The sequence below is a fragment of the Notechis scutatus genome, chromosome Z (genome assembly GCF_049901735.1).
Source record: "Notechis scutatus isolate UNSWTSFEM ecotype Mainland chromosome Z, rNotScu1.2, whole genome shotgun sequence".
In the NCBI taxonomy this organism is placed as follows: Eukaryota; Metazoa; Chordata; class Lepidosauria; order Squamata; family Elapidae; genus Notechis; species Notechis scutatus.
The window spans coordinates 17,102,411-17,130,288 of record NC_142025.1 but is presented as its reverse complement, the minus strand read 5'-3'; the positions used below and the strand labels follow the sequence as shown (position 1 = coordinate 17,130,288).

Genomic DNA, 27,878 nt, shown 5'->3' with positions numbered 1-27,878 from the left:
CTTTTGAACCGCATGCTGCACTCTGTGCATATGTCTTCAATTCCAAATATTTATAGACAGCATTTGAATACTGCAACAAACAATACATTTTTGCATACAATTTATTTGTCCAGTTCATTCTTCTAGTGCACGCATCTGTACTATCATCCAAAATGTTATCAGCAATATAAGTAAGCGGTTATTACTGCTACAAGTATTCTTAAATTAATACTTCTTTTGATTTCTTGAATTATACAAGCCTTATACATTTGGAGTTTCAGACTTTTCCATGAGCTATATTATTTTCTATGACCTGTAGCTTTTTCCTCAAGCAGGTACCTTCAGAAATGTTATACTACAACTTTATTTTACCTCACAGACCAAGTCATGCTAATTTCACACAATAGGAATTGTGATTCAATTTAGCAGGAGAATACCAGGCTAGATAAAATGAAGCTGCAAAAAAATCAGTTTCATTTCCTGGTATATTCTAAGCAATTTTTTAAAGATTAGTTCAGAAATACTGCATGCAAGTGCATATTGTATATCTGACTAGCCTGATTCTCTTATTATAAAACCAATTCTAATTTGTTTCAGGGTTGCACCTTCTATAAAATTAATGGACAGGGAGATTTTATAAAATGAAGTGAACATGCTTCAAGTTCTTCTCCTGAGCTATATGTATGTTCATTAGAACAGGGATCCCCAACCTTTTCGACGCCGCGGCCCGGTTCCGACATCAGCTGGGCGCCGCGGCCCGGTATCGGCGTCAGCTGGGCGCCGCCATCTTTTATGACGAAAAGGCGCTTCCGGTGGCGTCACCGAAGCGCTGTTCGTCATAAAAGATGGCGGCGCCAGCACTTCTGGTGAGCTTTTTCGGGTAGAAATGGCTTTCACCCGAAAAGCTCACCGAAGCGCTGGTGCCGCCATCTTTATGACAAACAGCGCCCGGTGAGCTTTCTACCCGAAAAGCTCACCAGAAGCGCTTTTTACCAAAAAAGATGGCGGCGCCCAGCAACCAGCGGCCCGGTAAGGCTTGTTCCGCTGGCCCGGTCCGCGGACCGGCGGTTGGGGACCCCTGCATTAGAAGATCTGTAGAAAGGTCCTCACAAAGTAAGTAAGAAAGATTGGTTGAAATGGTATCAAGATGTCAATTCCAAAAATTGATTTTTGAGTAAGCAAATTGCCTCTCCCCAGTCTCAGAATTCCAAATACAGTTGCTAGCATCAAAATTTGGCCCATTCCTTGTCAAATTGCACTGCAGTCTTGCTCTACCCCTTCATTTTATCCCAGATCAAATTTAGCCCCACCAGAGGTTCTTCTGAACAAAGAAGGCATATCACCATAAAGGTTTACAGGCAGTCCTTGACTTATGACCACAAGAGAGCCCAAAATTTATGTTGCTAAGTGAAACATTTGTTAAGTGAGTTTTGCCCCATTTATGACCTTTCTTGCACAGTTGTTAAGTGGATCATTGCAATTGTTAAATTAGTCATATTGTTAAGTGAATCTGGCTTCCCCGTTGATTTTGTTCATCACAAAGGGTCACAAAAGCTGATCACATAACCCCGGGACACTGCAACTGTCATAAACATGACTTTAGTTGTCAAGCATTTGAATTTTAATCACATGACCATGGGAAGGGTACAATGGTCGGAAGTGTGAAAAATGGTTATTATAAGTCACTTTTTAAAAATGCCATTTTAACTTTGAATTTTCACTAAAGGAACTGTTGATAGTCAAGGACTGCCTGCATTTCCTTCTGAAGAAACTGTTATTAGTTGGCTAAAAAGTTTTTGATACATGCCATACCTGGGTAATGAACTGTATTGCCTCTGAGCCTGCTGGAAACTCTCTCTCTCCTCTTGCCGTTGTTTCTGCATTTGAACTTCTACTGATACAGAATGTCTGCCACTCTGTGAATAGGTCTTTGAATTGGGCTAGGAAATGAAAAACAAATATTGTTAATAGTTCGAAAGTAAGAACAGGTTTGGTGGCCTAGCAGTTAAGACCCTGGGCTTGAGGACTAGTAGATTTGACAGTTCAAGACCCAAGTACCGCAGGATGGGGTGAGCTCCAGTGAGTTCCCCCAGCTCTTGCCAGCTCACCAAAACAAAAGCATGCAAATTCAAGTAGATAAATAGGTACCACTTTGGTGGGAAAGTAACAATGTTCCATGGATTTCGGCATATAGTTACGCTGGCCACATGACCATGGAAGTGTCTTCAGATAACACTGACTTCCTCCGCTAAGAAATGGAGATGACTACTGCCCCATAGAGTCAGACATGACTGGACAGGGGAAACCTTTACCTTTTACTTTTGCTATAATAAGGCTCTCTTATCATTTCTGCAATCATCTAGAAAGATTCGAATTTACACTGATGACATTGTCTCTTTCTTCAGGGATACATTTAAATGCAGACTTCTGCAAATGAAATATTGAATGCTAAAATAACTACTGCCATCTGCATTTTCTTCTGGTCTTCTTTGAAGTTTCTCCAGAGCAATAGAGAAGCTTCAGTCCCCTGGGGATATACATTTAATTTTACCCTACTGAACCTCTTGGGCATGCAAACTTTCCTAATGACGTACATCCCTGGTCTTCTGCATCACTCCTCTTGCTATTGGATTCTGTGTATGCCTCTGGTTGGAGAAAAGGGGAAAAGCAAAAGAAAATGTGAAAGATGAGGAAGAGGAAACAAATGCATTTCCTTGCAAAAAGAGAAAAAAATTAGGGTAGTTTATTTGCAGTCCTAAGATCACAGAGGGCCATATTGGGAAGAGATGATATAACTCAAAGTTGCTGATATTGGATTTCCCTCCATCCAACCACTTAAAACAGGGGTCCCCAAACTTGGCAACTTTAAGATTTGTGGGCTTCAACTCCCAGAATTTCTTAGCCAGCTACAGTGGCTGAAGAATTCTGGGAATTGAAGTCCTCAAGTCTTAAAGTTGCCAAGTTTGGAGACTTCTGACTTAAAATATGTAATTTTTTTTTGCTTAATTGTATTTTGGCATTGTTAATTAAGACACTTGAAAGAAAATATGAACAATTAAAAATGGAGAACATATCACATCCTGTTCAAAGTCAAAGACTAATCTGAACCATAAAATCTTCAGTTCATATTTATGAAGTAGATTCACTTATCATAGGTTAACATAAACTTCGCTGTCGATTTAAAAAAAATAAATCTGTGACTAAAAAGGTTCAGCACTGAAAATTTGTTTAAAAGATATTTCCTCTCTTATTATTAAAATATGGATGCTTGAATAATTTTTTTTTTTTGATTCAGCAATGTTTTCAGATGAATATAAGAGCTTTATCTCTGTTAGTAAGAGATATTTTATGTATATTTTATATAAGAATGGAATCCCATTGACTTTGGACAGGTTAAACCACCAATCTGGGGTTACGATGCCTTAATGTCAGTGCTGGTCTGTTGCACTCAAAATAAGTAATTGGCACCTTTCACAGGGGACAATTTTGTGATATGAGAATGCACCCTATCAGATTTGGGGTCAGTTCAGTATTGAGTCAAGACAATTGCACACATATTTTACAAGGGAAGAAATGTTGGATATCAGCATACAAACAACTACTTTAATGTCTCAGAACCGTGATGGCGAACCTGTGGCATGCAGAGCCATCTCTCCGGGCATGCCAGCTGTTGCCCATTGCTCTTCCGGGTTCTGGTGTGCGCATGAATGCTGGCCAGCTGGTCTTCACGCATGTAGGAACACTGGAAACTGGAACAGCAGCTTCCCAGCATGCTCTTCGCTCACGCATGCACATTAAAAACTGGAATACCAGGCGGCTGGTGCGCATGCGCATGCCAGAAAGCTGAGGTTCTGATTTCTGGCGGTCCTATGCGGTGCACCAAGGAGCTGCTCTTCTGGTTTCCAGTGTATGTGTGTGCTCTCATTTCAGCACTCGGTGTTGAAAAGGTTCATCACCACTGCCTTAAAAGAAGCTTTATGATTCAGGAAGACATAAATTCATATGCTTCCATTTTTAATCTTAACACCCTCTTATTGATTAGCATGATTACCATTCCTTAAAGTCTATTAAACAGCTTCCCTCTCAAAAAAGAACGCTTTTAATTTTCCATATTTTTTTAAAAAAATCTGAATCATATCCATTCAGAATGTAGCACAATTTTTCCAAAACTGATTTCTATTTCTTCTAGTCTCACTTGCTGCTACATGCACCTATCACCAATGCACAAAATTATACTTTCCTCTATACCAGGGGTGTCAAACTCAAGGCCCATGGGCTGGATCCAGCCCACAGGGTGCTTAGATCTGGCCCATGGGACCACCCTGGAAACAGCAAAGGACCAGCTCTTGGTGCCTCTGCCAGCGAAAACAGAACTCGGAGATATGTGTGGCCCTGCCACGCTCTGTTTTCGCCCCCAATGTCCTCCTGCAGCCCTCCGCCAACAAAAACAAATATACCAATACATACTTTCTGATATATATTTTCATTCAAAATAAATCCTGCAAGTTTACCTACAAGTCATCAACTCTACTTCAGAAGATTAGACTATCTTCATTTTCATCTATTACCTTTCTTTGATTTTTGTAGACACATATCTATTTTCCAATGTCACCAGTTATTTGTTAATTCATATTCTTTACAACTTTTGCATTCCAAATCTAACTTTTACATATTTGTGTCAGCAAATGACTTCCAGATATTGATCTCTACTGCCCACCATACTCCAGACCAATTTTTTATTAATTGTATTAAAAAGGTGTCAGAATAATTCACTTAGCCTTAGCTGGTCACAAAAATAACAAAAATTACAGGAGCTAAATATGTTTGCTATATGAACTGTAGATTTTAAAAAAATATTGTGTCTTGCAATGTTACTTTAAGCTTTTGGCTGGAACTTGAATTCCAAAGAATATTAGTCAAAGATGTGATTATTTTTGTTTGTTTGTATTGTGTTTTTCCTTGATGAAGAAATAATAAGAACATGAACAACAATGGGTAAGCAATCTTGATAGGGCATTCATGGCACAAAGTGGCAAGTAAGAAGATAAATTCTGGGCAAGAAAAATAACATGATCACAATCTTGTCTGCATTTAATTCCCAAAGGATTTGAAAAATGGCTTCATAGCTGACATGAAACTCTATATACAAAATGAACCAATATGCCCAAACTAGGGATTTTCTAAATGCATTTTCAGTACATTCATATTCATTTTATATCATATCTATATACAATGTTTAAGCCTGGCAACAATATTTACCACAGATATAAAAACTAGCCTTTTCATCAGATGGTAAAATATAGTTCCCTGTACAAATTGTTTGCTCAGAGTATAACTCCCAAACATCTTAACACCTGCACAAACAGGGCAGTACAAGGTGAAGTATAATTATCATAATTCTTTAAAGCTATCAAACAAAGCTGGCTCTGCCTTAACCCTGTTAATTGCAGGGGATTTTGCCCTTGTCTATGTGGAGATGTATGATAACTGTTGATCTTTTAAATTAAATAACAGTCAAAGCTGCTATAAATACACCTTATCTAAATGTACAGAAGTTTGTATCTTTAATCGTGAAACTTAAGTGTATCTATCATTTGAACTTTTCTTGATGAAAGCTCAGGAGAAAATGATGCTTTGTAGGAATGCTGACATCCTAAACCTTTAACATATAAATCATTTAAGGAATTTGTTTTTAAGAACTCAGCATTAGGTTAATATTTTCTGCAATATGAAATGTAATTTAAGATATTATGAAATATACTTTCTCTAAATATGATAAGGAAATAAAGAATTACAAGAAAATGTTTCTTCGTTATGCAAAGGGCATATATAAGATTAAAATTACAAGCATTCAGGATTTTCAGAAAGATCTTGTTGAAATAGAGCTATATCCCTTTATTAATTATTTGCAAAAGAAATATTAAAAAACTGTGCTCAATCAGTGTAATTTAGAGCTAGACAATGCTGTAAATGGAATCCAGATTGCACTTTATGAAAAGGTCTGCAAACTATGAAGGCTGATGTCACAGTGGCTCTATTAATCTTTAAGATGTCACACGTCTATATGAATAAATTCTATCGGTGACAAAAAGACATTAACAAAATTAGGATTTCTTACGAGCACAAGGATCAATTTTTGGAATAGTTCCTCTAAAATATATCTTCGGCAGTGTCATCCTTAAAGTAGCAGATTTTGTTTTGTTTTATTTGTAAATTATCAAGAGTAATAATTACATATCGTAGAATACGCAATATAATTTAGAACACAAATTTGGCCCTCAGGCTATTCTATGGCAAGACAACTCCCAATATGACAATGGTTAAGAATGAAAGATGTGCAGAACCTTCAGAAAGCTTAATAGTATATTGAAAAGACCTTATCCTGGTAAATCTAAATGAAATTTGCTCAAATAAACCCTTTCCCTTAGCTAATTTCTTGTAATTCTTCAGCAGGACCAGTGGTGGGATTCAAATTTTTTTACTACTGGTTCTGTGGGTGTGGCTTGATGGCAGGGGAAGTATATTGTAAAATCTCCATTCCCTCCCCATTCCTGGAGGAAGGTTTCTGCAAAACCCCATTCCTTCCCCACCCCACTAACCTGCTTTCCAGCTCTGTTCCCCTGTGCAGGCCAGCCGATCAGCTGGGACTCGGGATGCAGAGAATAGATGGGGATGGAGCCAGTCACAGGTGGTATTTGCTGGTTTTCTGAATTACTCAAAATGTCCACTACCAGTTCTCCAGAACTGGTCAGAACCTGCTGAATACCACCTCTGAGCAGGATCAAGTGTGTGGGCATATTACACTAACATATAGCTAGTTGGTAACATCAACAGAACAGGTTTCTCGCCTCAACTTTAATCAAAACATATGTCAATCTTGCCCAAACTGGGTGTTCTTCCAAAATGTGGATTTGAACACCCCAGGATTCCTTATGATCACTGTTGAAAATTCTAAGAGTCCGCACAATTCTGGAGAATCCCCAGGTTGTGTAAGATTATTTGACATACAGAATCAATATGAATCAGTATCTCAATAAGGGATAGAAGCTTCAAATAATGTTCTTCCCCTCCCAGATTTACAAAGCATAGTTGAGAAGGAAATATAAGTTAGTGTTGATTTGGATTTGGATTTCACTTCTAGAACACAAATGATTATTTGCATGGTGGATTTGGCAAGTCATCTAGTGCACTTTATGACATTGCCTAACTTTATCGAAACTATTTAATGTTTTGAACATGTACACATACATATATACATATTCATGAATGAATGACTGATAGGTGATAGTGAACGTGAGTGAATAGTTTAAGGAATTGACCTTCAGGAAAGTGACCTTCAGAAAAGTATGAAACAGGTTTTAAGAGTAGGAGGAAGGAATTTTCTGGTAGGGAGACCTAGAAAAGAGATTATTCAACTGAAAAATTGGAGCAAGTGTGAAAAAAGAAATTCTAAAGAATCCTGCCTTTATTTTGTTTAGAATAAGATGAATCAGGAAAATTGTTTTTGCTTTCTTCAAGCATGTTCTTCAACAATAACATAATGTTCCTGGAATCTCCTAGCCTATAGGAGGGCTGACAGATAGTTAAAACAATTTCTGAGTATTTAGGAAATATTATCACTAATAGTGAAAGTGAGAGGATCTAATGCACACCCAAAGAAAAGCAATGTAGTATAGCAGTTAAGGTATCAGGCTAGAAATTGGAAGACCATGAATTCTAGTTCTACTTGACATACAAAGCCACTGGGTGACCTTGGCCAGTCACCTTCTCACAGCCCTTGAAAGAAGGCAATCACAAACCACTTCTGAAATCTTTCCCAGAAAATTGCAGGGACTTGTCCAGGCAAGTCATAAAGAATCAGCCTTGATTCAAAAGCACAGGGGAAAAACCCCCTCACATAGAAAATATACCACACAGACTTCCTATTCAATGATGTTATCAGAGATATGCTATAGCACAGTGGTGGCTAACCTTTTTGGGCTCCTGTGCCAAAAATTGTGCGTGCACCAGAGCGTACGCACTTGAATGCCAGCATCCAGAATGCAATGTACGCATCCCTCCCCATGCCCCCTGCGCATGCACATGCAATCCCCCTCCCGCCACCCCTTACCTGCAAATGCGCTTCACAGTTGATTTTCGGCTGGTTTGAAGCCTTTTGACCTCCAGAGGCTTGAACGCCTCTGCAAGACTTTTCAGGTCGAATTATAGGCCATTTCGTCACTTCCAGTATTACAGGAAGTGACGAAATGGGCCTATAATTCATCCTGAAAAGCCTTGCAGAGGCTTTTTCCAAGCCTTTGGGAGGCCAAAAAAGGCCTCAAACCAGCCGAAAAAAAATCAGCTGTGAGGCGCACGCATCCGCAGTGAGGTAAGTTTGCCTGCGGCTCACGTGCCAGCACAAATGGCTCTGGTTGGCCCTTGTGGCGTGCGTGCCATAAGTTCGCCATCACGGCTATAGCAGGAGCATCAAACTTAATTTCATTGAAGGCTGCATCATGGTTGTGTCTAACTTTGGGGGGGCTAGGGGGCATGGCCAGAATGGGCATGGCCAGCCCAATGTCACTCATCGAGCCTCAGTTTTCAGTTGCAACAGGCTCCTGCATCCCTCTGTCAGTGAAAATGGAGCATGGGGAGACCTGAGCCTTTATTTTTGCTGGCTGAGAGCTACAAGAGGCTGAAAATGGAGCTCAGGCCTGCCATGTATGGCCTCCCCGGGCTCCATTTTCTCTGACAGAGACAAGTGGGCCAGACCTTTGCTGTTTCCAGGGTGGCCTCACAGGCAAATCTAAGCACCCCACAGACTGAATCCGGCCATGGGTGTGGTGTTTCACACCCCTGTGCTATAGTATAAGCCAAAGGTGGATTCTTAATAGTTGATATGTAACTCCTAGCATGCTCATTTGTCATAGTCAATGGAGTAAGTTAACAAAAGTTGTAATTCAGCAGTATCCAGAAAGGATATTTCTCTTCTCTAACACATGTGAAGCTATTTCCACTATACACAAGGCACTGTATTAGAGAATCATTATTGTATCGTACCCTTAAAAGATCCTATGTCTAAGAAACTAAAAAAGATATATCATAATTTTAACAAGAATGAAGCCCTAGACACATATGCCCTGAGCCCTCAACTTCAAATATACTAACTAGCTGTCTCCAGGAACTGTCATTTTAAAGTTTTTAATAAGAATGTTTGTGTTCATTAAAGTTACTGGACTGACTGCCTTCAAGACAGGGATTCACAAATTACTGGGCCAGCAGATATTTTGGGAGTGGAAGTGCCATTCTCCCTCAGCCAAGATTCTGCCAAAGATGTCATAATGAAACCTTGTTTATAATCAATGCTTGTTCACTATGTTCTGAATAGGACCATTATAACCAAGCAACAGATCTGGGAAATATGGCCGAAGCAGCATAAATTGTTCTGCTGTTAGAATTCAGCTCAAAATCTTCATATTAAAATTGCAGGGGAGTGACAGGGAAGCCTTGCTATTTTACAAATGGAAGTTGGCTTCCTTTACTTTCCTCAAGAATCAGAGGAATTTTTTTTCTATAGCAGGAATGTCAAACTTCCGGCCCATAGGCCGGATGAATCACACGCAAGCCATGCCCACACCCAATTTAGCGAAGGGGAAAAATCATGTGATGCCACCGTGTCGATGTGAGTTTGACACCGCGCTCTATAGCTTTTATGTACGTAAATTTATTTCTGTAGAACTTTATGTCCTAAACCACCTACACCTTCTCATTGTAAAGAATACCTGGTGACACTCTCTAATTCCATCAAGTTATACACCAGCTTTGATAACAGGCAGGTGTGCAGGTGATTTTTTCCCCAACAGCCAGACTATAACCCAAGTTATAAACTAAAGAAAGTATTTAAGATTATAGGTAAAATATCCAATTCCATTTTTGTGTTTTGTTATTTGGTATTTGCTAGGTGTATTTTGAAGCACATTTATAATTTTAAACCAACAGGCTGAAGTCACATATGCTGCTTAAGAGATGGGTTTTTAGTTCCTCAGTGCTGAAGCTACATTGTGTGATCTCAAAAAGGATGAGATCATTGTTTAATCCCTTCCAAGTATTGTGATCGTATCTAGATTAAAATACACAAGAGGGAGAAAATTAATCTTAAAGTATACATGGCTTTCGCTAAATGAGTGTGGCTGTACATAAAAGTACATGTGCACTCCAGAGCAAAGAATCACCAAAGCTCGGGATAAATATAAATATAATAAGCACAATTTCAGACACTTTAAGCTAATTTGCATTATTACTCCGGGGGTAGCTCTCCATTGTTTGGAGGGTGGGAAGAGAAAAAAAAGAAAGGTCAGTCTTCTGACCAACAATTCAGAAATTATTCCACTCTTGAGGTAATCAACCTGTCATCTAAGTAATTGCCCACACTCAGTCATTGCTTATAAAGCATGCCACGGTTGCCTGTCTAAAGTTGCTATGGGTACTATTCATATTTGAATAGACAACATTTGGGCCGTGACCTACAGTAGTAATGGCTTCATTTTTCTCCAGTAATTTTCCCAAGATCCCTCACTATCATATTCAGGGCTTCCTCAGCAGATCTTCGTCTTATAGTGTAATTAATTTCTTTTTCTGTACCTAACAAGGCCAACAGCAAAATAGCTTACCCATTAAAATAACATGTGGATGGATGTTTTATTACATTAATTTATGAGGAACATTGGATATTTTATAACAGAACATTAAAAGGAAGCCTGTATCTCTTCTATGTAAGTTTGATTTAAGGAACTGATTTAAGGAGGCTGGTGTAAGAGACTATTGATTCCCTACACTTTTAATACTGCAGTATATTTGAGATCAACACTAGAGGAGGACAAGAGGAGTCCAGAGGAAAACTGAAAATTTGAAATAAGATTCAGATTTCATGTAAGGCGTACAACATAGGACATACATTTATGGATAGCTTTCCTGTTACTACAAGCTTCTACGGGATTATTTGCTGATAGGTCTTTCTGCAAACTCAGATACCTTGATGAAAACAAATCACCAGGCCTGATGGATTATATCCCAGAGTTTTAAAGGAGCTGGCAGAGGTCATCTCAGAACCACTGCACCATATCTTTCAAAAATCCTGGAGCACCAGGGAACTACCAGAGGACTGGAAAAGAGCTGATCTGGTTCCCATCTTCAAAAAAGGAGAAAAAAAAACAGACCCAGGAAACTATAGACCAATACCCGGGAAGATACTGGAAAAGATAATAAAAAACAGATCTGCCAACATCTAGAAACAAGTAAAGTAATAACTAGCAGTCAGCACGGGTTTGTTAAAAACAGATCATGCCAAACCAATCTTATTTCATTCTTCAACACAGTGACTAAATTAGTAGACCAGCAAAATACTGTGGACATAATATATTTAGATTTCAGCAAGGCATTCGATAAAGTAGACCACAACCTACTTCCTTGTCAGCTAGAAAAAAGTGGAATAGATAGCACCACCACTAGATGGATTCGCAACTGGCTGGCAAACCGTACTCAATGAGTAGTCCTTAATGGGTCTAAGTCTACATGGAGGGAAGTAAGCAATGGGTTGCCACAAGGTTCCGTCTTAGGCCCAGTACTCTTCAATATCTTCATTAACGACTTAGATGAGGGAATAGAAGGGGAACTTACCAATTTTGCAGATGATACTAAGTTGGCAGGAATAGCTAACACCCAAGAAGATAGGCTCAAGATCCAGATGGATCTTGACAGACTAGAACACTGGGCCCTATCTAACAAAATGAAATTCAATATAGAGAAAAGTAAAGTCCTACACTTAGGCAAGAAAAACCAAAAGTATACAAATAGACTGGGTGAAACCAGGCTCATAGCAGTAACTGGGAGAGGGATCTTGGAGTCTTAGTGGACAGCCAGCTAAATGTGAGCCAGCAGTGTGCAGCCGCCGCAAAAAAAGCTAATGCAATCCTAAGTTGTATTAACAGAGGGATACAGTCAAGATCAAGGGAAGTACTAATACCACTCTATAAAGCCTTAGTAAGACCACACCTAGAGTATTGCATCCAGTTTTGTTCACCACATTATAAAAAAGATGTTGAGACTCTAGAAAAAGTGCAGAGAAGAGCAACCAGGATGATTAGGCGATTGGAGACTAAAACATATGAAGACCAGTTACAGGAACTGGGCATGACTAGTCTAGTGAAGAGAAGGACCAGGGGGGACAGGATAGCAGTCTTCCAATATTTGAGGGGCTGCCACAGAGAGGAGGAAGGGGTCAAGCTATTTTCCAAAGTATCTGAAGGCCAGACAAGGAAGAATGGATGGAAACTGAACAAGGAGAGATTTAGCCTGGAAATAAGGAGAAACTTTCTGACAGTGAGAACAATCAACCAATGGAACAGCTTGCCCTCGGAAATTGTGGGAGCACCATCACTTGAGGTTAGCAAATTGTCAGCATAACCACAGAGTAATTAAGTATCTCTGTCTCTCTCTCTCTCTTTTCATTTAGGATACCTAGGCAATGTCAGCTGCCACATAAATAAAATTTATGTTACTAAAAAGCATCCTTGTTTAACTGAGAACATTGCTGAGACCATATAGAATAAAGTTTGAAGCTGCAAGGAGCAGAGCCTGTTCTGCATAAATCTGCATATGGACAAGTTTCCCTCTCTTCCAGTTTTGAACATGCCGATGATTTTTTTTCTCTTTAATTTTAAAATTTGGTTCAAGGGCTTGTTTCGTTACACAGGTATAAACATATATAACTATATTTGGTGTAGGTCCAGCAAATTTTGGGTAGCTGCAGATTATTTGGGGTAGTTTCACAGTTAACATCCCCTCTCTTAGTGAGATTCTGATTCTTTCACTGCATTGAATGAAAACTATTTTTTTTAAAAAAAATAAGGTGTCTTTTTGGATTCAAGAGGCAAAATCATATAAGTAAAGTAAAATAAATAAACAGTCTATAGTTATTTGGAGAACAAAACCTTTTCAAATGTCACTTCTGGCTGGATGGCGAGAATCGAACTGCAAGTTTTGACATATATTTTTTTTCTCATACATATTTATAGCTACATACCTATATACAAAAGAAAGTCCCTTCTCATCCTTATGTGTTGTATGCATCCTCCTCAATCTCTGGTTCTATACCAGGGCCATTGGAGCAGAACCACTTTGTGTAGGATCTTAGATGTTTCTATCTCTGTACACTTCTGGCTGGACAACTCTGGTGTTGTTCCTGAGATATGTGGGAGCTACTCTGCCAGCTTAGTAGTCATAGCCCAGTGATAGCTAACCTTTTCATCATCGCTTGCCGAAAGTGCATGTGTGTGTGTGCGCATGCCTGCCTACACCCATAATGCAATATGTGTGTGACCCCTCCATCACCCTGTGCATGTGCATGTCCCCCCATGCACCACATGCCTCTGCACATGCACGTGTGACTCTCCCTGCGTAGACCCCATGCCTCTGCGCATGCATGCGTGTCTCCCATGCACGCTCCGCACATGTGAGGCACATACCCGACAATCAGCTGGCTGGGGGGAAGGCGTGTGTGTGCATGGACAGTGGACCTGATCCAGGGCAACAGCTCTGTGTGCCACTTCCAGCACGCGTGCCATAGGTTCGCCATCACGGTCATAGCCCAAAGGGTTTCTACCACCCTGGGACCACTTTCACCTTTACTTTCCATATCCTCTTTAGTTCCTCCTAGTACTTCTCCAGCTTCTCATACTCCCTTTTCCTGATGTTGCTGTCACTTTTGCAGCTATCACCATCACTCTCTTCTGGTCCTTGTCTGCCACCGTGGTCTGGTTGATTGGCCAGTTACCTACCTACCTGTCTGTCTGTATCTGGAAGTCTCACAGGACCTTAGCTTTCTTATTCTCCATGATCTTCTGTGGGATCTTCTATTTCAATGTTGAAGAGTCTAGCCCATATTCTAAACAGAAGTTCCTGTACACTATGGCAGCTATTGAGTAATGCCATTCAGTGTATGTTATTTCTGCCAGCATCTAACACACACACACACACACACACACACACACACACACACACACAACACATGGTTTAAAATGCATCCAAGTAAACCAGTGGAGGTATCTTGAATGCTACCATGTTTTATTTAAATCTATATAGTTTATGCAAGCAAAGAATCATGTTCTTGTCAGTGTCGCCAACAGAAATCCCCTAGAGACATTCTTTAAAGGTCAGATAATAAGTTAGTCAGCATCAGTTGTGTGACCCAGGAATGGCTTCCAACAGGCCAGATAATATCCTTTTACAGAAGGGACAGATGGCAGTGCACAATCCAGAACAAAATTAGGAATGTTGCACCACAGATGGAAAGGCAAAGAGTCATAGGTTAAAAGGTCATTCAAGACATGGAATCAGTTTCCAGTAGGAACTGAATACCCTAAGCAATTCAAAGAATGGGTTATACTTATAGAACTATGGAGAAATACATTTTGTTTGCATGCAAAAATTACAAGGTGCACTTTCTAGCATTTCCAGGTAGGATCAAAAAAACTCTATCCTGAAACTCTCTAAAACTACTATTGACAGACAAAATGGCTATCTATATTTGATTTTATCTAAGATTGATTCCTTGGGACTTTGCTGTTTGCTATATTCAGATAATATAATAAGTGAGCACATACCCATGGTTGTTCAAAGCTGTAAGTACGCCTCCGATCTTCCACATCCTCATCTTGCTTGGCTTGTTGAAATTCTTGCCTTAATCGTTGTATCCGGTCATGATTGCTTGGAGCTGATCTGTTACAAAATAAGACATAAGAACATAAATAATGATGTTTTTTCAAATCCTAAAGTTTTCTTGTCCTGGTAGAAATAATAAGAATTTTAGATTTAATTCAACCTCTTACAACAACTTAAAATATGCATGGCATATCAGCCACAACATTGAACAAAACTTTGGATAAGGAATACACACGTTGCTATGTTGCTACTGTAATAAGGAATAATGGATTTTCACAGCCTTCTGGGAAAAAAATCAGGACTATATACACTGCATATGTCTTGTTATTTTACCACAAGTACTTAAATTCCCGTGAAAGAAACTCTTCTTAATGTAAACACAACTTAAAACAAATATACATCTTCTAAGCTTTATTCAATACATCTAATTCATAAGAATGTAGCAAAAACCCTTGCATCAATCAGGTCAAAAACTCAACTGGAGCAGCCTGTTTTGTGACACTTACCAGCTGGTATTCAAAAGGCTCAAAGGCATGGACACAAATCATGCTTTATATACAGAAGATGTTATCAGTTGATAAACCCAAATAAAATTTCCCCAACAGGAACATTTATTCTTCTATTACTATATCTGCACTTAAGGCATGTAAAGATTGCATTGAAGATTTTTAAAAGAAAGGCAAACATATTTTAATGAGATCTCCCTGTGACAGTTAATTGTTACTCATTTCAGGTACTCTGCAAATGTCTGAATTTCATCTCAATGGGTTTCCTCAACTTAATTTGCAGATGGCACTATTAAAATATGTTTCCTTGTCAAGAACTTCCTACTTAGGTCTGCTTCTGACAAGTAGTTTGAACTTATCAGTTTAGCATTAAAAGGTTAATAGGCAAGTGATACGTTTCAACATGTGAAACCCCCGTGTTTATCAGGAATCATACCATATTCACAAGAATAGACATGGCCCTTTTTAGCCTAAAAGCGATAATAAAGTTTGATTTGATATGAAGAACCAATTCTCTGCGCACTTATTTTGGAAATACAATCCATCAAATTCAGTGGAATTACTTTTCAGTTAACAAGCTTCAGGTTTGCAGTATTACTTTTGGATGATCTAAAATTATTTGGCACATCCCAACATTAGGCAAAATATTAAGCTTTTTTATAACATTAATTGAGTTCTTATTTTTGAGAATCTTAAAGAAATAAGATTATTATAAGGGCCCCCTAAATTGTTCTCCAGCATATAAAGAAAAAGAGAATCTTTCAAGGCAAACCCAAATTGTTTTGTTTATCAGTTAGATGCTGTTGAGGTAATTCCCCGTTAGGAGAATGAGCGCATACAGGGAGACGTATTTGAGAGTAGTGTTTGAATAATACACACACAGCACACAGATACACTGTACAGTAAATGTAGGTTTTTACTTTCAGAAACGTTAAGCAAAGTTCAAACAAGCAGTCCAAAGTCATTCACAGGTAAAATCAGTCAGTTTTCATCCAGGGTTAATCCAATAACAAAGTCCGGTGTCAAAAACAGTTCAGTATCAGACTTATATCAAATCCAAGAATAACAGTCAATATAGGAATGGCAAAACTCTCCAACAGAAGGAAAACAGAGGCTCACTGAGACACACTCTCTTCTGAGACTAAAACTAAGCAACCCAGGTTTCTGGCTCCATCTTATGGCTGTTTGAGAAACCACACCCAATTACACTTTTATTTTCTTAAAGATACAGTATTAAAATGTTTATCCTGGTTTATATATTTCCAACCCAAATAGCTGTTAGGTGACTTATATTCCTAACAGATGCAATGGACACAATGATGCTCCTTCCATTTTACGCCAACTAAATAGCAAATGAATTTTGCTTCCACATTGGCAATTCTTCACCACACCTAAGTGAATGAAGAGATAGCATCAAGGAACAATTATGTAACTTAAAGATTTATTGTATTTTCTGAAAGAGAAGAAAAAGTTAAAAAGCTGAGGTTGGCTCATGCATTTTATTTGGGTACTCCAGCTATAATTTTTCTTCAGAGCTTCTTGGTGTTCCCTCACTTTGGTTGTTATTTCCAGGTGTTTCATTACCCAAAGTAGGTAACATAATCAGTGCTAGTAAGAATCCCTCATTTCAATCCTGAGCTACAAATTAGCTACAAATCATTTAGCAGTACAATTTTTCCTTTTTTTAAAAGTATTGGGGGTTGGTATTTGAGGCACTTGTTTCACCCTTTAATCTCTCAAAGAGAATTTCAATATTCTAGCCATATGACAAACTATTATTACATTTATTTTTTTGATAAATCATGGATGTTCTTCCATCATTCTGTAGCCACAAAGGAGAAAAAAACCCACGTAACTTGTTTAGGGACATAAAATGAACCTTGATGGATTTCTAGCTAAATAATTTCTAGTTAATAAAAGGACTGATTCCCTAATATAGGTTACAAGAGTAGAAAGATGGGGAAACATCATTACAGTATTTTGCTTGAAAGAGGGCAGAACTGACCAGAAAAGATAAAATGGTAAAGTTTGAGAGGCCATGGAATGGATGGTTTCTGTCTCACCAGTTGTTTTATGAAAATGGAAAACTTGAAACGCAGTCATTTTATAAAAGTATCAACAACCTGCTCTGAGAAGTCCAAAGGTACCCACTAGGAGCAAAAAGTGTTCCCCCGCTGGGCTAAATCTTCAGATCTTAATGCAGACAAACATTAAGGCAAGAAACATTATTTCATGCATTCAAGTCCAAAGATATTTTAGAAAGAGTTAAACAAAGTGCCAGGGCCATACATTCATTTCTTCACTGTCCATAGACTGTCTTTCATCTGACTCAGTGTTTCTTTGCTTGGATGTATATATCTAGCATAACCACATTCCTGAATCCATGTTTAATTCTGGGACAATTACATTTTCTTCCTCTACTTCTTGCCCCATCTCTTTGTTAAAAAAGAAAGAAAGAAAGACTTGAAGTTATTCAATAAAATCAGCTTTAATGGCTAAACTCATTCCCTTTGTGAGTTGAAGGCAGATTCACTGTCTTAGTGATGGGGCAACTTGCACCAGATTCACCTCTTCTCATTTGATGCCTGCCAAATGCACATTACTAAAATGCAGTTTCAGCAGTTTCATGAGTGCAACTGACATGTGCAAACCCTGGCCTGGTCCTGAAAAGAGCAGCGTAAGCAAAGCTCAACTAGGCCAGTTCTGTCACATATTTTCTGTAACTACAATTCAGAGCATATGGCTGTTTAGAGGCTCAGATCATTAAGCGGTATCTCACTATGATGTCATGCACTGAAGTACAGAGTTGCCAAACAAAGAGATGTCAGTGTGATAAAGTGGATACCAACAAGTTACTGAGCGGGAATGACTAAAGCTTTGGGAAGAAAAAAAATGGATTGAGAAGAAGGAAAACAAAGCTAAAAGAATCCTTCCAATAAAAGCCAAACAAGCAAGAACATCAGAGGTATGATACAAAACTCAGCAAACAAATACAAACTCAGCAAATAATTCTTTTCAGTGGAAGTTGCTTACACAAAACAGAATAATACACAGCAAGGGGAGGTAGAGGGGTATACGAGTCTTCACATAATCTCTCCAGCAGCACAGAAGTCTTTAACTCTAATATGTGGATGTAATACAAGTTACTATAATGGACCCTAGAATTTGCACTGTAAGTCATGATAGTCATAGGGTACCCAAATTATTGGATTCTATTTTACACTTTTTGTAGTAATCGTTAAGCTAATAATGCAAAAACATTGTAAATCACAGTCACATGACTGTGGAATGCTGCAATTGACTATCTTGATTCCTGAAATATGATCATGTCACCGTAGGAATATTGGTGTGTAACTATGGAACTCTGGAACTAGGTTGTAAGTAACTTTGGGGGAGGTGTCCCATCGTAACTTCAAACAATTGCTAAGTGACCAGTCATTAAACTGAACAAGGAGAGATTTAACCTGGAAATAAGGAGAAACTTTCTGACAGTGAGAACAATCAACCAATGGAACAGCTTGCCCTTGGAAGTTGTGGGAGCGCCATCACTTCAGACTTTCAAGAATAGATTGGACTGCCATTTGTGTAGGGTGGTGTAGGGTCTCCCATTCGGGTGGGGGATTGGACTAGATGACCTACAAGGTCCCTTCCAACTCTGATTATCTGTTATCTGTTATTAAGCAAGGACTGCCTATAAATTGGGTTCTTGAGTCCTACCACTAGTGAACAAACCATCTCAACTTGTGTTAATTACGTGCTCTGGAGTCATTTGAGGAGTTCAGTTTATGCAAAGAAAAAAAGTTATGATAGATCCTTTATCTAAAGGTAAAAATGAAAGAGAAATACAAGCTGTTTACAGCAATTTTTTAAAAGGTTGCCTTGTTTATTAATGATGGCACCTCCACTCTGTTGCTGATACATCCAGTCACAGAATGGATGGTTGGCAAAGTTGAGAAAAACCTATGTGTAATGTTAAATTGGATGTCTCTTGTCACCGCTTAGCAGGATAAAATAAATTAGGAAATGGATAGCAAGGTTAACTCACTGCTTTCTTTCATATAATGGAAGGCTTTTTCATCTGTACAAATATTTATTGCAATTTTGTTTTTACTCAGCTGCACTACATTTGTCTATATGAGTTTAGGCAGAACTGCTGAGGTAGCTTTTCAATACATCCTTTAGCTATGTGGTTTTTCTCTAGCAATAGCAATTAGACATATACCGCTTCACAGTTCTTTTACAGCTCTTTCTAAGTGTTTTACAGAGTCAGCATATTGCCTCCAACTATTTGGGTCCTCCTTTTGCCCACCTTGGAGGGATGGAAGGCTGAGTCAACCTTGAGCCTGGTGAGAATTGAATTGCCAAATTGCAGGCAGCCAGCAGAAGTAACCTGCAGTACTGCATTCTAACCACTGTGCCACCACGGCTCTAGCACTACAGTGGAATACAGTAGTAAGTTACAAAGCCCGGTGTTGCAATTGCCCACTGTTTTAATTACCTCAAAATATCCAAGAGACCTTGATAGAAACAGAAAACAATTGAAATAAAGGTGATAACAAAGTCAAGCACTTTTCATTGCTGCCTCTCCATTCTTCTTCCTCATCATATCTTTATTGCTATATAAGCTATACAACTTTTAAGATATATAAAAGTAGATGGCATTGATCGTTATATTTTATTGTTTTGAATTATGTTCCTGCCAAATAAAATATTTAAATGATCTCTTATCACTGGACTGTATCATAAGAGTTAGGCACAAAAAAGCACAAATGTTGACAAATAAGATTTGATGCTGAGACTTAATTTAGCTCTTTCTAAATGTTGTTTAGTCCTTCTACTTAAACACTATCTTTAGATATTCAGTTTTGTTTAAAGTTATTTTCTGGACCATTCTAAAATTTTATAACTCATGTTTTCATTGGAACAAAGAATTTGAAATGTGTGAAAGACTGCAACGTTTACAACAAAACAAGAAATAAATGACTAATCTGCAGATAAGAGCAATGTCTTTGTTGAATTTACTTATGCCGTTTAATTTGATCAGCTAGCAGCATAGAGTTTTAAGGGCAACCCAGGGCTGCAAATTCACAGTAAAAATGTCACATGTTGAATAAGCATTTGAATTAAATTATGCACAAACTAAATGTTTTAGCTCAAACTGATTATGCATGCAAAGTTAGTTTCTCTAACAAGGACAGCTTCTTGAATGCTGAGCATTACACTTGCAAATCTAAATTCTGTTTTGCATGTTATTCCCCAGTATATCTTTACTTTCATTATACAGGATATATAAAAATCCCTGTTTATTAGCTGAGATATTCTAAGATGACTACTTAGAATATATATCCCTTAATGCCCCTACTTTCTTCTCATAGTTAAATTCATGGATCAACTTAATATAACATAAAAAAATATTTTCACGTTTTATATATAATCACTGAAATATACATAATGGACAAATTTCCATCTAAAGGGTAGCTTAAAAACCTAGGAAACGCATCAGCTTTCTGAAAGCATAAACTCAGCTGCTTTGGGAAGTTTTCACTCACCTTGACTTTTCTTTCAGATTTACCTGCATTTTTGGAAAACAAATATATTCGAAAGAAAAGTTATGTTTATTCTATAGTATCTGTCCTTCCTTTCAGCTGAAAACATTCACTTCCCCTTGATGGCCATAATTTGTAATACATTTCACACCAATTTTAAGGTAGTAAATCATAGTGAATTAAAAACACACCATTCTCGTGTCCAGGCTTAAAAGATGCTGTTAAGATGTCATTAAGTTTCAACCTGATTATTTGGATGGTTTACAATTAAGAGAGAAGTTAGTCTGGCTCATATCCCAAATACTCAGGAACACAAGTTCATTTTGTAACAGTAAATCAAAGGAATGCACCCCAGATTCCTTTTTATTGCTTCCATCATTCTTCCTTATTAGCTTGTCAGAGTTCACACTGGGAACACTCTTTAGGGGAATTCTTTTCTTTATGACAAAGGATGAGAAATGAGCAATTATTTTAGGATCCTACAATAAACATGGAATAATAACAATATTAGTTGAATAAAAATGTTCAACCTTGAGGACCATTTTTTAAAGTAACTTTTTTCTCAAAAGTGTTCTGGTGGTTAAATTCAGATTTTTATTTTAAAACAGATTGATTTAAAATAATAACAAAACTGCTCATTGGTATAGACACCTAGCAATCTATAATAGATGTTATTATTGTACTTATTATTGGGACAACAAAATGTATCTGTGCTCCTAATTAATTAACTAGGCTACTGAAATTACTGATTACAAAAGAGTTCCAACTGGATTAAAAACAGAAAGGCAGAAAACATCTTCCATATTTCTTTCAACACCAATGAAAGTTCTAAGAGTGGAGAATAGTGTAGTGATACCGTGTTTCTCATATAATAAGGCCGGGTCTTTTTTTTTTTTGAGCCCCGAAAAAATGGCTAGGCCATCTTTTCGGGGGGGGTGACTTAATTCCCCCCCCTTGCATCTTTGGGCGGGCGGGCAGCGATGGCTTGGATGTTGACCTCGGCGTTGGTGGGGCACTTCGTATCGGGGTCAATGCAGGCAGCACCATATCCGGGTGTGCAACAAAAGTACTTCCTAACGGCAAGCCCCCCCACCATTCCCCCCATTTCGCATATTTTAATATAGGCCTTAATTTGGGGGGAGGGGCTTAATTTCATTTCATGCCTATAAAACATGCTGGGACTTCCTATTGGGGGAGGCCGTATTGTTGGAGAAACAGGGTATTAGAAAACTGGACCCGAGTCACAGGATTCTGAATCCAAACATACAAAATTCAAGTAGACTTTGACTTACAACCACAATTGGGCCTAAGATTTCTGTTGCTAAGTGAGACATTTGTTCAAGTGAATTTTGACCCATTTTACGACTTGTCTTGCCACAGTTGTTAAATGAATAATTGCAGTTGTTTAGTTGTTAAATTAGTAACACGGTTGTTAAGTGAATCTGGCCTTTCCATTGACGTTGCTTATCAGACGGTTACAAAAGGACACTGAGGCCTTTATAAATAAATGCCAGTTGCCAACCATCCAAATTTTGATCATTGCAACAGTCATAGTGTGAAAAACAGTCATAAGTCACTTTTTTAAAGTGCTGTTTTAACTTCAAACAGTCACTAAACAAACTGTTTAAGCCGAGGACTACCTGTATAGTCACAGGCAATTGCAAAACACTTGCAATTCTACCATTTATTAAAAAAGAAACAGTGATATTCAGTGCAGACAGAGTTCGATCTCAATTCCAATAACGTATCTACAGATCTCTCTTATTAGACATCAGTTTGGTGAATGATATTAGGGCAATGTCTGTCTTTTAGCCTAATGTATGTATGGTCATAAATAAACTGGTTTTAGATGAAAACTACAATATAAATATAATAAATATTTTTTTATATAATACATGACCACGCTTTTAAATTAAAAGATACTGCCTAGATTAAGATCTGACTTTAAATACACAATAATAAAACCTCAATAAGAACAGCAACAGCCCCAAAGTTGTTTCAAAAAGGGGGTACAAATTACTGGGAATACCAGGATATTATCAGGAAATGCTTTTATTTATAAGGTACAAAGTTTTTAATGGTCTCATGCATGCTTTCATTCTTTTGGGCTGCTAGAATGGCAATTTGCTCTGAGAGATTTGAATGAATTATTCAAACAATAATAATTTGAGACAAAGGAGTGAAAAAAGTAGTGTTATTATCTTTGTTCCTATCTGTTCAGCACATCTGTATGGGTCATCACCAATAAATAAGCTAAGGCCGGATAGGCTATCAAAATATATCATTCAAGAGACCCATATCCTTTTTGTGGTTCTCCATGTATATCTGAGTGGATTTTCTTGGAAAAGAACATGTTAGGGGAGTTTAAAAAAAATAAAAACAATAACTTCCATTGAACATCGGATTATTATTTTTTTAAACTAAACTGCCCTTCAACTACAAAGGTTTCCAGGGGTGGCGCACCTTTATTATGAAAAACACATATACTGTAATAACACAATGTTACAATATAGAAGTAGGGGTGGGATTCAAATTTCTTAACAACCGGTTCTGTGGACATGGCCTAATTTGTGGGTGTGGCTTGGTGGTTGTGTGACTGGGGTAGGTATGGCTAGGTGGTCATGTGACTGGGATGGGTGTAGCTGGGTGGCCATGTGACTGGCAAACCAAATATAAATGGTCCTTGCTTAATGGCCAGTTGCTTAGCAAGTGTTCTAATTTATGACTGAGCTCCCCAGAGCTACTTGACCTGTTTTTGGAGTTTTGACAGCTATTCTCCTCTCTCTCTCTCTCTCTCTCTCCCTCTCCCTCCCTCTCCCCCCTTTCTCTCTTTCATGACCAGTTACAACGTCCCAAACAGTCATGTGACTGAGGTTTTCTAGTTCTGAGGTTTGTCAGTTTCCAACAATTCTTTCTGGTTTCCTGTTAAAAATGCCCATTGTTTAACAACCAGTATTTGCATAATGACCACAAAGTTCACTTAACAACCATAGTGTTTGCCTAACCCAGGGTCTGCAATCTTAAACGATCAAAGAGCCATTGTTCTATTTTCTTTTAAACAGATCTCTCTCTCTGTATGTCTCTTTCTTTCTCCCCTCCTCTCAACTTTCTCTCTCATCTCTCTTTTTCTTTCTCCCTCCCCCTCTCTTTCATTTTCTCTCTCTCTCTCTCTCGTCACTCTCTTTTTCTTTCTCTCTTTCTCATCTTTTTCTTTCTCCATCTACCTCTTTCTCATCTCTGTTTCTCATCTCTCCCCCCCCGTCTCTTGTCTCTCTCTCTTTCCCTCCCTCCCTCCCTCCCTCTCCTTCTCCCTCTCTCTATTCCTGTTGGAGGGGGGAAGGAACATCTGAACTGCTGCTGGGTGGTGGGAATCTGACCAGCCAGTACTGAAGACCAGATGGTGGCAGGGAGTGGGGCAATCCTGCAGTCTTCCCCAAAAATAACGCTTATGGTGAGGAGGAAAAGAAGCACATTGGGAGGAAACTTGGTGGGTGTCAGAGGGGCGGCAAGTGCTTCACGGCTCCTGAGGGGGTTGAGCCTCCCTGCTCCCAACATCTTCACAGGAGGGCATCTCTGGCAGCTACTTCTCTGCAGCTGCACTAACAGCATCCAATCTGGCTGCTTCCTTCCTCCTTCTTGGCCTCATACATACAGAGCAAACACTCACACATCTCACAGTGTTGTAGGGACTCGACCACATGCCAACTCCTTGCAGAAGATCGTCCCAGTCCTGTGTGTGCACACTCTACCCAAGAAGGAGGAGAAGAGTTGCCAAACTTTTCTTCCTCCCTTTCCTTCACAGCAGAGCTGCTCGGAAGGCAGCTCCTGTGGCCTGGCTGTCCCTTTATGGTCCCCCCTCAGCCCCCTGCATCAAAGTACCTTAAAGGGACAGGTTGTGGCAGTTGCCTTCATGCTGCGAAAGGAGGAAGAAAAATTTGGGAACTCTTCTCCTCCTTCTCGGGCATACACACACATAGAGCATGCTGTGCACAAATTGCATTGCACGGCACCAGAGAGACTCGCCCAGGCTCTGTGTGAATGCCCGAGAAGGAGGAGAAGGCTTACCAAGTTTTTCTTCCTCACTCTCTTCTGACACACACTGGCTAGGCAGGTGATCAGTGTCATGTGGGGCAAGTGTCCTCCCAGCCAGCGCAGCCATGGGGCTGCGACCTCATACAAATGCAAGTTTGCACACATTCCAGGATTCAAGGCTTTGGCTGCAAGAACTACAGACAGCCTTCCCCACCACACACTTCCTCCTCCCATCGCCCCATGCAAGGCAGGAGGCCCGACAGTAAGCATCTGGTCCAAAGATACAGCCCTTCATGATGGAGCCCTTCCTGGGGAACAAAGCAAGAACTTACTGATCCATCCCAAAGGGGAGCTTCAGAGTGGCAAAGGCGCTCTGGGAGGATGGCCCTCAGGGCCCTGGGAAACTGTTTTGTGCAGCAAAGCAAAATTTACTTTAGCAACCGGGAATTGCTGCTTTGGATTCTGCAAGTACCCCTCCTTTGGGAAATGGCTCCGGTTGGCAGAGAGGAACAGGATTCAACCTGGCTGCTTCTCTGCTGCCTGGAGCCATTGCTTGATGTGGACTTGCAGGACCCAAAGCTAAATTTTGCTGAGCTGGAAAAGAGACTCTGACTCTCCCAGCTAGACCAGGAGGGAGAGAAGCAGCTGCTAACTCCACCAGAGCTGACACAGAGCTGCTCCATGTGTTTGTTCTCCTGCGAAGGCAAGTGGGGGGGGGCAGGTGACTGGCAGTGGTGGCAAAAGGCAAGGGGAGGGGAAAGGTGACTATCAGTGACAGGTAGGTGACAAAGCCTCACTCACTGATCGTGAAGGCAGACAGCAATGGCTGGCATGGCGGGTGGGCAAAAGCAGGCTGCAGGCAGTCATGTTGCGCATGCATGATAAGGACTGACTGGGCGGGGAGGGGTAGGTGAAGAGTGGTGGGGCCAGCAACTAGTGTAATTTGCCAGTTCTCCGAACTGTGCAGAATCAAGGTTTGGGAAGAAACATGTCTCTTATAGTAGTTTACTAAATAAGAGTAATAGTTTTTCCATTCCCAATTCGGCTTTTGTCTTGGCTAATGCTAAAATGCAGAGGTTAACAGTTTTCAATAGAATAATCTCAGCAGGAAAATAGGTCTCCACCTTTATAGTAGAACGAATTTTATGCTCTTAATGAAGGAACAAATAATAACAAAACAAATATCCTTACTAAAGCAACATAAGAGCTATTGAATAAAGTTGATTTGGATTTCAGCTTTAATAACTTTTCTAGTGGATGCCATTAAACTTCCAATTATTCTAAATAGTATAATTAGTGTTTTCAGTAGCAAATAAAAATAAATAAAAAAAGATAGAATGAAATTCCATTGAACACATCAATTGTCTTTTTTTTTGGGGGAATTGGCAACATTATAATGCTATAGGTTTTAATTGATACTACTGTACTTTGTGTGTGTGTTTTTTCCAGAGAAGTATCTCCATTGACTTCTACATTGACAATTTTTCATTCGACACCAAAGTGGCATCTTCGTGGATTTTAGATGGCATATTGTTTTGATGTAGTGTTTAAATAAATTCACATATATTGTCACCTGTAATGGAGCATTCTGGAGGTTAAAATGTCCTGATATTACTTTGTCCTTATTTTGAGTCCTGAGGTCAAACTTGCATCCATTAATTCTTTTGTGCAAAGTCTGTCCCATTTGTCCTATACAGAATCCAGAGAGACAGCAGATGATGATATATTTCATACTAGAGACAGAATATGTGAAGGACCCTCTAATTTTGTGGTGAAGAGGTAAATATGCAAATATAGAGCAAAGTATACATCTAAGATGGGGAGGGTTTGATTCCTATATTATATCATTATTATTCTGTTATTTCTTTTTAATTGTTTTTATTGATTTCAAAATGCTTTTTATCGTTTTTAAAAGTGTTTTATAATTCTGGACTTATAAGCTGCCCAAAGTCATTGATAGAATAAATTCCAGGAACAATTATGAAGGATTGGATCCTAATAGTACATTTAAGCATGGAAAACTGCCCTATATAGATTTGTCAAGCTGGTGTTTTTGTCATACAGTAACCATAAATGAATTTTAAAATGGAACTTTTAAGAGTTACTCTTCCCAAAATCCAGTTTTTAATCACAGAAAGTGCACTCAAAAGGTCAAACTGTAAAGTACTCAAACAACACTTCCAGATCTTTCTGGAAACAAATTATAACAAACTATGAAACCAACTTAATTTCAATTTAGGATTAGCCTAGGTTAGCCCAAGGTAGAAGTCCTTATAACATCACAGACAAATAGTTTTCCAATCTTTTCTTGAAACTTCCAGTGATGGAGCATCCACGATTCTTGGAAGCAAGCTGTTCCACTGATTAATAGTTCTTACTGTCTGAAAATTTATCCTTAAATCTAGTTTATATCTCCCTCTGATGTACTTCCTCCCATTGCTTCTTGTCCTGCCTCAGGTACTTTGGAAGATAAATTGACCCCCATATTCCATATGACGTGCCTTCAAATATTGGAAGAAGGCTATATGTTACCCGTTGTTCTCATTAGGCTAAATATACTTAGTTCCTTTAGCCATGATTTGTTAATTTATAATTACAGGTAATCCTTGATTTACAACCATTCATTTAGTGACCTTTCAAAGTCAAAATGGAACTGCAGAGAGTGACTTATGATTTTCACACCTGCAGTATCCCTGTGGCCACATGATCAAAATTCAGGTGTTTAGGAACTGGCATGTATTTATGACAGTTGCACTGTCCCAGGGGTATGTGCTCACCATTTGTAACCTTCCCAGCCAACTTCTGACAAGCAAAGTCGATGGGGAAAATAAGATTTGTTTAACGAATGCATGATTCACTCAATAGCTACAGTGATTCACTTAATAACTTTGGCAAAAGGTTGTAAAATGGGGCAAAAGTGCCTTGTAGCAGAAATTTTGGCATTAATTGTAATTGTGAAACCAAAGACTGCCTGTAATTTGTTATAAGAGTAACAAAATATGTAATTTTGAAATTTGCTGGTAGTCATCAACTTACAATCATTCATCTAGTGACTGTTCAAAGTTATAATAGTGTTGAATTTTTTTTTACAAATGGTCCTCACACGCTTGCAATTGAA

At 38.8% G+C, this 27,878-nt stretch overlaps 1 protein-coding gene across 14 annotated transcripts in view; it reads right to left on the bottom strand.

Moving 5' to 3' along the window:
- Positions 1-27,878, bottom strand: part of PARD3 (par-3 family cell polarity regulator) — a 609,571-nt gene that overhangs the window by 6,904 nt on the left and 574,789 nt on the right. For 9 of the 14 annotated variants that reach the window (XM_026672225.2, XM_026672227.2, XM_026672226.2 and 6 more), the window contains 2 exons: positions 14,619-14,733; positions 1,792-1,919 (listed from right to left, as the gene is read on the bottom strand). In XM_026672225.2, the coding sequence (XP_026528010.1) occupies positions 1,792-1,919; positions 14,619-14,733 (243 nt within the window). Of the gene's footprint in view, positions 1-1,791; positions 1,920-2,573; positions 2,625-14,618; positions 14,734-27,878 lie in introns of all 14 variants that reach the window. The other 5 variants (XM_087948426.1, XM_087948428.1, XM_087948427.1 and 2 more) reach the window with 1 other exon arrangement.